This window comes from Clinocottus analis, unplaced genomic scaffold (assembly GCF_023055335.1).
Source record: "Clinocottus analis isolate CAN_PGR_092001 unplaced genomic scaffold, fCliAna1.0.p SCAF_16, whole genome shotgun sequence".
In the NCBI taxonomy this organism is placed as follows: Eukaryota; Metazoa; Chordata; class Actinopteri; order Perciformes; family Cottidae; genus Clinocottus; species Clinocottus analis.
The window spans coordinates 12,649,849-12,661,949 of record NW_027175887.1 but is presented as its reverse complement, the minus strand read 5'-3'; the positions used below and the strand labels follow the sequence as shown (position 1 = coordinate 12,661,949).

At 42.6% G+C, this 12,101-nt stretch overlaps 1 protein-coding gene across 9 annotated transcripts in view; it reads right to left on the bottom strand.

The window, feature by feature from the left end:
• cacna1aa (calcium channel, voltage-dependent, P/Q type, alpha 1A subunit, a) overlaps positions 1-12,101 on the bottom strand; it is a 73,231-nt gene that overhangs the window by 53,579 nt on the left and 7,551 nt on the right. For all 9 annotated transcript variants that reach the window (XM_068579615.1, XM_068579614.1, XM_068579610.1 and 6 more), the window contains exons 2-3: positions 3,274-3,380; positions 2,732-2,871 (exon numbers count right to left, since the gene is read on the bottom strand). In XM_068579615.1, coding sequence (XP_068435716.1) covers positions 2,732-2,871; positions 3,274-3,380 — 247 coding nt within the window. The remainder of the gene's footprint in view (positions 1-2,731; positions 2,872-3,273; positions 3,381-12,101) is intronic.

The window sequence follows — 12,101 nt, the reverse complement described above, 5'->3', positions numbered from 1 at the left end:
TTGAGTTCAGGCAGTGTACATAATGTATCATGGGAATGTACAGTGTGTGTGCTGTAAGTGCTGCAGCATAGTCTCTGTACATCTTGCTGCAGCCTCCTGCTCTGCTGCAAAATGATAACAACACAACTGGTGGACACAGAAATGAAGGCCACTGGTTGTGTTGTGTGAATGGTGTACATTGCAAAACACATTGTTCGCTTTTGCTATATTTGTCCCATTTTTTTCCACCCTGCTTCCCTTCGTTTCTCTAAATCTTCACTTAGTGCCTCGTGATATCTTTTCTGAACTTAGGACATGGGGTGTCATTTTATTGACTTGGACCAGAGTGATTTGTCACGTCTCACACCATCTCATCTATTGTTTGGAGAAGTATTAGATTGCCACTTTGACAATATTGGGAACGCAGCTAAAAGAGAGTCTCGGGAGTATCTACAAAGCAATGCTCATGAATTTGCAGTTACAATGTAGACAAGGGTTGGCATTATAGACACAGGCTCTCATCCGGACATTAATTACGAGAACATGTGCTGCTTCCCTCTTGGATCAATATCACCTCTCCAACACCAGCAAAGCTGATGATGGAGACACCAATTTTTCAACTGCTGTGTCACGCTTGCTCAGAAGGTTTCACTGTCAACACAGAGGGGGGCGGGCGGATTATGCGAGACCGGGTATTTACTGGAAGTTTTCTGCACTACCTCTCTTCCCCGTCTGCATCTCACTACGTCCTGCTGTCTCGCTGCCACTCGTCTTCACACTCCTCTTCTCTCTTACAGTCACTTTGTTGTGCCACACTGAGATGAGCTCAGCTTCATGATGCTCTTATTAAAGCATAAGGACATATTGCCAGAGTGAGTGCTCACTCACTCACTCACTCACTCACTCACTCACTCAGTTTGTGTGTGTGTCCCTGGTGCATTGTCAGCAAAGATGCGCATATGGTTTATGTAACTCATGAAGCTCTCCAAATCACCACATGCATGTACACACCATATTAATCTGTGCCAGCACTCCCACACAATATGATTTCATGCAACACGGTAGCCAATAGTAACACTCCACGACTTGTCTCAGGAGGTAATGGCAGAAGAAAACAGCATCACTGCTGTCAAAATGTAATGATTGACTTTTAATAAACAGAAACACTGTCATGTCAAACTTGCAAAGTTGGTGGGAAAGACACTGGCCTTAACTATTCGGAAGCTTTGTAAAGATCTTCATATAATTCGATTAAAAGCAAATTCTTTTGGCTAAGTTACATCAGCAATAAAATATACTGACTTTCCACTTTTCACTTATCAATCCCAAAAGCAACTACACTGTAAATCAGTTCAATGAGAAAGAAAGTATCTTTGATGACGTACTGTCGTTTGGTCATATGCATGGATGGAACAACAGAAAAGAATCCTCAAGAATCATCTGGCAGTGTAACTTTTCTACATCGCGTGTTTGCATCCTTCACTCTGTCAATCCAACTCATCATCTATTGACTCCGGTCCTTCTCTCTGATCAATGATCTAATCTGTGATTGTAAATCTAGCAAACTAATCCTATTATGTGTCTCCTCGTTGACACCTTTTCCATTATATTCTTCAGGCTGGATCCCATTTTTTTCTCTTTGACTTTACTTTCACTTTCTCATTGAGCGTTCACGTCAAAAATCCGGACTGCCCAATAACAATTGCTCATTGAGGTAACTATTTAGCCCTTTCCTTCCCTTCCAAAAAGCATGTTTGGTCCTTGTACATGGTCCCACTACTGCAGTTAACAGGTGTTCAAATCGCAACTGGAGTCCTTGCTTTGTTGGAGAAGAGAGTTTTCCCTCCCGTGCTTGTTTTCCATCACTTCCTGCACTCGCCATTGGTCTCATTGCTTCTCTGTCTATTCTCTTTTAGCTGCCGACACCTGTGAATGTTTGTACATCCTCCCTTCATACCCTCTATTCAATGCCTCTTCCCTCTGCGCACCGCCCCATCCCCCCTGTCTCTGTGTGGATTGTGGTGACATTTGTTCTCTACCCAGGCTGCTGGCTGCCTGCAGTTCCGCTCTGTGATCTGACTGCTGCCTTGCCCAGAATGGGGCCATTCATTAGGGCAAAGGAGCAGGGACAGAACACTCACAAACACACACGTACACACACACACACACACACACACACACACACACACACACACACAGACACATGATTTGTACACGGTTCACACTCCAGTTTTCAAGTGATCATTTTGCAGAACATTTCCAGGACATTTGCAGTGACGATGGAGCAGGTATGACAGACTGGGTTGAGCCATAATACGCTGATATATTCTTGTCTGTGCGAGTCTGATTTGAAAAGAGATGCAGTCTGTAGCTGTAACTTATCTATGAAATCATAGAAATGACATGTAACATGCTAATTAACCCATTCAACCGTATTCAACTATTTTGAAGAAAAGCAAAATCAGTATGACCCTGACCATAATTTAGATCTTTCAGATGGCGATGCTTTCTGTTTTGGGGAGCTCTGATAGATATCATGCATTCATATTCATTCTTAGCTTAGGGAAAATATGAGCATATTGAAATTTATTTTCCAGGACATTAGTCCTTTTCTCTCACTTTTTTGGTGTTTTCAATGACTGGAAATGTGGCCCGCGGTTTTCAAGGCGTTCCAGGGAACGCTGGTGAAATAGCTGTGTGTGTGTGTGTGTGTGTGTGTGTGTGCTCTGCTCGTCGATTGCTTGCCACTCACCCCGTGAGCACCACCACAAAGTCCATGACGTTCCATCCATTCCTCAGGTAGGAGTTCTTGTGGAAGGCGAAACCAAGCGCCAGGATCTTTATTCCAGACTCAAAACAGAAGATTCCTATGAAGTACGGCTCTGTGTCATCCTGATAGAGCGAGAGGGAGAGAGATAGAGAGACACAGAGAGACAGACAGACAGGAAAAGGAAGCAAGAAGGGAGAAAGTAAGAGAGGTTAAGAAGGATGCATCCGTTTGGCCTTTTCTGGCTTCTTAACTACTTTCACAGGTTTACAAATTACATAACATTAGTGTAATTCTTTGTATAAACATTGTGTGCATATACTGTATGTTCCTTTGGCATCTGATAGAATCTGTGTTTTGATAATGTGCTGAGCATCCGGATCGTTCCATTTTTTTTTTTTTTTCAGAGGTAAAAATAATTGCATGCATCTCCACTGAAGTAAAATCAATAAGGAGGCAGAACTGTCGCCTGGATTTAATCATGCTTACATACGGCTAACATACTGTGTCATGCCCGTTTAACTCACCAGGCGCTCAGACAGCGGCGTCTTGTCCCCATCAGGCAAATGCTGCTCCAGAGCCAAGACGATGCAGTTGGCAATGATGGTGGCAAGAATCATCCACTCAAATGGAGTGAGGAAGGTCAGTCAAGGAACAAGCAGCTCGGTATGAGAAGTGATTATTGTACACAGTCATGGAATAATGTGCCCGATCGTCATAACTTCCCAACAAAACATCCAGACGTTAATACATGTATGTGCATGATATCAATATCAACATCAATGTTTGAAAAGGCCTACGGGTAGTCAAGGTTTGACTTGTTAACACTTCCACATTAAGTAAATGTCAAGATGCATCCATCTATACTTCGGAAAAGATGATACAGATGAATTACTAATTCTGAGCAATAATTGATTGTTAATTGATGTTTCTAAAATTCATAGTTCAGTTTGCCTTTGAGGGTGCGAATCAGACAAGACTGTGATTGTAGAGATGAGCCGGCAGGTCCGAACTTAAAGTTATTTTGTTCTAACCTGTAAGAATAAAAAAACACCTGTGACAGTTTTGTCATCCGGGAGGAATTTAATTTAAAACAACAACAAAAAAACACTTAAAAATAGATTACCTAATTGATGTGCAAATGTATGCAGCAAAATATAACAACAATTTAATTGGAATATTTTCAAATCATGGAAATTTAAATCCTCCATAACATGTGCCATGGTAGCAAAGGATGCAAGGTCAAAGGATGCGAGGTCAAAGGATGTGAGGTCACATGTATGCCACAAAAAGATACAGATAGACAGACGGCTCAAATGGACCATTGGCCTTTTAATGCTATTGCCCTCCCCCTTCCTCCCCTCACACACACACACACACACACACACACACACACACACACACACACACACACACACACACATACACACACATACACACACACACACACACACAAGCAGTCACCATTATGAGTCAGTTAAATATGCTAAGTGTACGTTATAGTAACACCCCACCCACACAGACAAACAAATACTGACACACACACACACACACACACACACAAAGACACACACACAGACACACACACACACACACACACACACACAGACAGGCTACATTAAAGTGTTGGTGCGTAATAGCTTGCCTGGACACTGGTTTAGATTTATTGTGACATCACCGTTTATCTCTGTGTACATAACATCTGAGGGCTGATTCAGAGAGGGAGAGCGGGGGAGAGGGAGAAAGAGAGAGAGAAAAGAGGGCGTGTGTCATTGTAAATCTAATTGCGCTTCTCTCTCTCTTTCCCTAACACACACACGCACACACACACACACACACACAATGGTGGTCTTCTTAAATCAATCTCCATGTCTCGTTAAGGTCACAAGATGAGTAGTTACATTTAAAAGAGAAGAGAGAGAGGGAGGGAGTGACTGAGAGAAATAATGCAAGAGCAAATATGTGAAGGAGATGAAGGAGTGCGCAAGAAAAGGGAGGAGGATGTAGAGAGGAAGAAAAAAAGGCAAGGGGAGAAACATGAAAGTGGGACTTCCATAAATAACAATATGATGTCTATATATCATCAACATATAATGTAGAAACACAAATGTTGACTGGACAAACTAATTCCCTCTTTCCCTTGTATACTGTACTCTACTCTCTATTGTAGTGCGCCTCTTCTTCACCTTTTTCCAACCTGCTACCATTCCCAGAGGAGTGGGGAACAGGGGACAAGCCGAACTGGGAAGAGCCAGAAAGACAAAAGAGGCTATTTATGGAAACATCATGTGTGAAACACGTCTGTTACAGACTTCTATGTCTAAAAATCTGCTCTAGCCTGGTCCAAACCCACAATACGTGTGCGTGTGTGTGTGTGTGTGTGTGTGTGTGTGTTTGACTGTGCTTTACTCACACACACATTTACAAGAACACCCGGGGCACCACTCAATTAGCCTCTCTGCCCCCCAGCAATGAGTCTGTATAAATGTGAGTGTGTGTGCATGTATATATGCATATGCATGCGTGTGTTGGGCTGTGAGAAGGCCGGGTGTCGTTCACTGAAAAAGGGAGAGAGAGAGAGAGAGAGAGAAGGAGAGGAGCAAGGAGACATAGAGGAGGAGAGAGACTGATATAGAAACACAGGGACAAAGGGACAAATGTGTGGATGTTGTGTATTAGAAATGCTCCCTATAAGCGGGATGACTGTTTGATGTGTGTCTGATGATCATTTGGCACATTTTGTCCCTGCATTAAGTTTCAATTATGTTCCTCAATGACTATATATAGAAATGAGTTAAAGGGAGGAACTGTGTGTCTGTGTGTGTGTGTGTGTGTGTGTGAGAGAGAGAGAGAGAGAGAGAGAGAGAGAGAGAGAGAGAGAGATGAGAATATTGCTCCCTCACCCTTCTCCCACCCTTCATCTTTTAATATTTTCTTTGTCCTCGCTCTCGCTCTCTTTTATTCCTGCGATGCGGTTCTCGCTCTATATACCTGCGGTTCTGCATAAGCATTTTTGTTTTAATTAGGTGTGCTGTGTGTGCGTGTGTGTGTATGTGTGTGAGTGTGTGTGTGTGTGTGTGTAAACACTGTAACGGGGACAGCAGTGGTCATAGAAGGAGAAGGACGCACATGTCTACTGGCCTCTCCTTCACCTTGCCCATCACTTCTCCATACAGCCTTCGTGTTCGCTCTCTCGCTCTATAACTTCTCTCCTCAGTAAAGCTCCTGCCTGTTTCTCACTGATATATTTCTCTCTCTATTGGCCTGTTAAGCCTCCTCTCTCTTTCTCCCATACAGTACCTCTCTGCTTTTATTTCCCCACCTCCTCTTTACATTCCTTTATCTCTTCCTCTCTGCTCTCCTCCCCATTGCTTCTCTGTCTCTCCCACTTTCTTGCATCTCTCCTGAGTTCACGTTTCTCTCACCAATCCTCCCTATCTCTATCATGCCATCTTCATTCAATAACGAATGAAACTCACGAGGACAGCAAGAGACGGAGTGGGAGAGGGGAGGAAGAAACAAAAAGAAAGCTTGGCTTGGAGGGAAGTATATGGAGGGCGAAATGAAAGATATAGGACAGAGAAACTGTCCTGTGGGCACAGACATGACTGAAAAGACTGAGTGGTGGGGGGGGGGCGGGGGGAGGGGGGAGGGGCTAGCAGAGGGAGGAACAACAACAGTAAGGAAGAGAGAAGGACAGAGAGGAAGAGCACAGGAGTGCTGAATGAGGGATAAAGCACGAGAATGACAGAAGGGTGAGAGTATTGCAGCATTTTCTTTTTTTGAGCGTTGTGTATGCTCTGTTGAAAGTGGGTTAGTGGCAAAACACACACACACACACACACACACATACATATATATATATATAGTACATACACATACATACATACAGAGAGAGGGAGCGACTTTCACATCCAGGATGTGACTCACAGCTTGGTATAAATTCACTGCTTCCATATCTTGACACACTTCACACATTCCTGAACGACCACATAAGCACATGTGCTTTTTTTTTTTTTCATACACCTCACACATCTCACAATTGGAAAATCCGTAAATCTGCAGCGTGGCAAGTATGCCATCATGAAAATAAACACTTACTTACACACATTTGCAAGAAACACACGCACACAACTGTCACAGAACACTCGAGTCAAAATGTCGACACCTTACATATTGTCCACAGCGCTGCCTCTCTGCACCCCATCCATGCAAGGGCCGTATTGACGCTCAAGCACATGACTTCATACGTGCACTGTACACACACACACACACAGACCAACACGAGACTTCACTTCCACTCCACTGGTCTGCCAATAGAGTCCAGACCAGCTGCTCCCCTTTAGGAGTGTGCCAGCCTGCCTATTAATAAAAACAAGCATAATAGTACGGACCTTTCTCACTCTGACAATCACTGGTTTGTTTCTGATAATCCACACTAAACAGTAATACATTGACTTGAAATGTTTGTCAAGAAAAAAAGGCTGATGTCATTATGATAATCCATTTGAAAGTTTACTTCAGAGACAGAGATTCTCGCTTTGCAAATATGAAAACTAACGGAGCCACAAGGACAAAATAATGATATCTTTCTCTCTCTATTGGTCTCTTTGTGTGTGTTTGTTAAAAGCAGGTACTTTAGGTGTCCTATTAAAAAATCTTGTCAACAAACATCAAATATAATTTATGAATGTGCTTTGCTCGTGTTGCATGGGATTTTTTTTCAGATGAAGAAAGAAATAACTCAAAACTTTGAAAATTGACATTTTTTTTTATGGCCCTCAATACATTCTCCTCCCTTCCTCTTCCTCCTCCTCTTCCTCTCTCCCTTTCTGTCCTGCTACATTATGCAGCAGAGCACTGGCAGGAGCGCTCAAATGATTACTTCATTTTCTTGTCATTTTTCCCTCAGAAGAGCTGATTTGATCAAATGAATAGGATTAAGCACTGTGTTTGAGACCTACCCGGCTAAATTATTTTGATTATCAGCAGCCAAAAAAGATAAGAGACAAGGTTGAAGCGCCTCATTTTATTTCTCCATCATACATTTTTAAGAGACTCTTATGAATCACACAAAAGTTCCTCTTCATGTTTTAAATATTCCCATTTAGCGACGCGTTTTTGTAAAATGAATGGCTTTAATAATTGTTTTCCAAGCTATAGCCAGGAATAGAAGCAGAAATGACGATATGATTTCACATATATTCATTCCAGAATGAGGATATTCACTTTGCTTTGTCCCCCTGCACTACAGGATACTCATTTGGCAGTGGAGGACATCCACAGCAAGAAAATGGCCTCCACAGAGAAGCGTTGTCACACGGGGAAAACACTGCTCCAAAATCAAACTGCGATTGCTGCTGTTGCATTCAATATTGTGACAAAAAAGCAAAAAAAAAGGAGCAGGCATCAAACACTGTCTGACAACCCAAACCAAACCCATGCTTCAGTAGTAACAAAAATATAATTCATGATTCTACATCTCCCACTTATAAGGCACCACGCTTGACTCTGTTGCCAAAGAAATGGGAGTGCTCGAAGGCCAGTTTAGCCCTGCTTGGCCTCTCTCAGTCTGATTTAGCATCAATCCGTGTGTATAGTCTTTACAGGCGCCCACCACTGCTGCCTGTTTATCCATACACCATATGCTGCGCCTCTATCTCGCCCCTGCCACCGCCTCTCTCACATACAGCCGAGTTGTCACTTTGTGCAAGATGCTGACGCTGGTTTATGTGTGTGTGTGTGTGTGTGTGGGTGTGTGTGTGTGTGTGTGTGTGTGTGTGTGTGTGTGTGTGTGTGTGTGTGCGTGTGTGTGTGTCGTGGGCTGTGTGCAGAATATCAGTGTAGCATGTGACATTTTTTTACATGAGCTGTATGTTCGGGCGGCGGTGCCGCTGTGTTAGCATGAGCGTGTGTTTGTGTGCTTGACAGTAGCTGCTGATTCAACTGTGTGCACTTTGCCTGCTTTTCACTGCCAAAGGGTGTGTGTGTGTGTGTGTGTGTGTGTGTGTGTGTGTTTGTGTGCCAGCACACCCTGCAGGTAGAGTGCGGGTTTCCAGCAGGGTTTGTCTAGTAACAGCCGCAGCACGTGACTAAAGAACAGAGGCATAAAAAAAATCAATCCATCACAGACTCTCTATTTTTCTCCTTCAACACGTATCAGAATCCCCAAAATAGCCATGCTCCACGTCACTGCACCCCTCACACAAGCAGACATATGCATTCTCAAAGACACACACACACACACACACGTCCAAACTAGCCAGCAACTGAACTGAATTATTCAACAGAGCCAGAATGCACAGCTAAGAGAAAATGGAATGAGGAAAATGCAGAGGGAAAGAAGAGAGAGAGACAAAGAAACATGAAAAAGAGGAAATTAGGATCTTCTACTGAACGCACGTGTGTACAGTGGGCTAACAGACGCACACTGTAAACAACAAGATGACTTTGAGTTTATTCACATCCGCGCTAATAGTTAATTGACTGATTCGAAGCAGAATTTACATGAACAGTGAAAACAGAAATATATAATACAACGTAAGAAATATATACTTAAAAACGTCTCTGTAAGTCTATGGATGTTTATCGACACATCAGATTTTATGCTGGATCTTACATTTTGACCATTAAAGACAACTAAAGTTTATTCATGATACCATACTGTCATGGTGTCAATACCATTATACTAGTATGCTATTACTACTAGTATGACATACTGTTATAGTGTCTATAATATTCTTGACACTATACGCCAGTCAGTTTTTCTGTATTATAAGTAAGCCAACAGTGATTGAAACCAACGTTCCTGTTGTGATTTATGTCCTATTGCTCCACGGCTGCATGTTTCCATATTGATTTTGCTTCCATTTCTCAATTGCCACACATGCTACAAGGGCACCTATCTGCAGTATATCAGAAAAGCAGCTGACATGATGCATTCATCAGAATTTTGAGGATCAATTTACAATCTTGAGAACATTGCTGGTAATGGTCCGTTTCTGTTGGTGAACCATTCCTCTTCATGGCTCTTCCAGTCACAATACATTTACATTGAATCATTTGGTAAAATATTAGAGATAGTCTCACATCCGTATACTTTTAATCCATTGGCTTCTTGTGTTTTACGGCTGAGACTTTATGCTTGGTTGTGGTATAAAAGCCATTCTGTGCAATTTATAAAAATGTAAATCGAAGATTAATTCACTTCTCGAGTCAACAGGAAGAAAGAAAGCAACAGAACGAGAGAGGGGCGTAGATTCCTCACCACCTAGAATGACCTCAGTGCTACTCCACCTCTAAGTAAGAACACTGTGGGAGGACAGACATATATATTTCAGTAAAACACACACACACACACACACACACACACACACACACTCAGACAAGGCAAAAGTAAAACAATGCTCTGGCGATGAGCAATATCACATCAAGAGACTATAAAGATGTTGCTGTTTAAACGGTAGCGGGCATTTTCTTTTAAAAGACCAGATTATAAGGTCGCTTTTCACGCTGCAGATGAAGAATACATGTGACACATAATGAGAAAAATAAAATGTATTGTTCAAGTGTAAAAAAAAACAAACAATCTAAATAGATTAGTGTCCGAGTTCAACTTTGTTTTTGCAAGTGTGTTGTACATGTTGTGCGTTGCTGCGTGTGTGTGTGTGTGTGTGTGTGTGTGTGTGTGTGTGTGTGTGTGTGTGTCGACGCGAGTGCTCATGCAAACCCCAGTCTGCCCGTAAGGACTCAGGATACAGATCAATTCACACATTTATTACCAGACATTCAAAGGTATGAGGTAGGCAGATTGAGCCCATCGGGCAAACACACACACACACACACACGCACACGCGCACACGCACGCACATGCACACACACACACACACACACACACACACAGGAATCATATAGGCGCACTCCTTATTGCCAACAATTATGAGCAAAAACTAAAAACCAGACTTGCAGCTGTCAGGATGTTCTGCAAAGTATCCCCAAAACTTCAAACAAATGCTTTAAATTAGCATCGCAAAAGGCGGAAGCGGGCAATTAGAGCGAGGACAAGCTGCAGTGGAGGGGAGCGAGTGCAGCAGCAGTGGCAGGGAGGAGAGAGGAAAAAGAAAAAGAATGATGGATTGGATTAACAAAAAGCACAGGTAGTGAAACGAGAGAGAGAGAGAGAGAGAGAGAGAGAGAGAGAGAGAGAGAGAGAGAGAGAGAGAGAGAGAGAGAGAGAGAGAGAGAGAGAGAGAACCTGTTCAGTCACTTTATAGCAACTCACCTCCAGTTTGGTGAACCATTACATTTCCTGGTCAGACTTAGTGTTTTGGTTGGTTTGGGGTTCTGATTGGTTCGAGGCATGTCACTGTTATGGTCCGCGAAGTCTCAACCAAATGTATGTAAGTCAAAGCAATGTCTGTCAAAGTGACAAAAACAAGGTTGTGTGTGTGCTCTGGCTGCAGTGTAGCTGAGTGTTTGACTCTCCACCGCTTTGTGTTAAATGATTTATATGCAGACAGGCAGTTTGATGCTCTCTCGCTCTCTCCCTCTCTCCATTGTTTCGCATTAGTCTACCCATCTCTATAATGTGTCTATCTTACTGACTTCCCCGCTCCTCTCTGTATTTCTGTCGCTCCACAGTCCATCTCACTGTTCTGTCTCTGGACTCCAGCTGCAGGAACAGCTTTAAACCTCATCTCTTCCACTTTTTCCTTTCCACCTTTGCTTTAGAAAAGCTCATTTTATCCCACAGAGAACTACCCTTATTGCATTTAACTTCAAACCCAAGACAAAATATGACACCATTTGCTATTACCTCGTGGTAATAATATGGCAACACTATAGAAACACAAATAATGCTGTGAACTTTCCTAACAATCAGGCCTTTATATCAACTGGCAAACATAAGAGGAGAGAGGGTGGCGAGAAGGGGTGGTAGGTAGCATAATGATGACTGAACCACAGACTTTCATTGACTGCTAAACAAATCTGTACGAACATGCATTGAAACAATATAAATCTGGAGTCGCACGCTATAAAAACTAAGCTGATGTTAAGTCTGTGTAGTTATCAGCTGACAGTTGCAAGCTGGAGAAAGGCCAATAAATAATTTAGATTCTGCAGTGAACGTAGATCCATGACTCTCCACATCCACCCAAAAACACCCAGGTCCCTCGCTCTCTCTTTCTGTTCCTGCTTATGTCTCCCTTTCTCCTCGTCTCTCCTAATCAGTATATATATATATATATATATATATATATATATATATATATATATATATACTCGACTCACATTATTGCAAAGGAAGTGAGAGACCTGGCTTTTCTTGGTCGTGGCCTGATCAGGTACACCACAG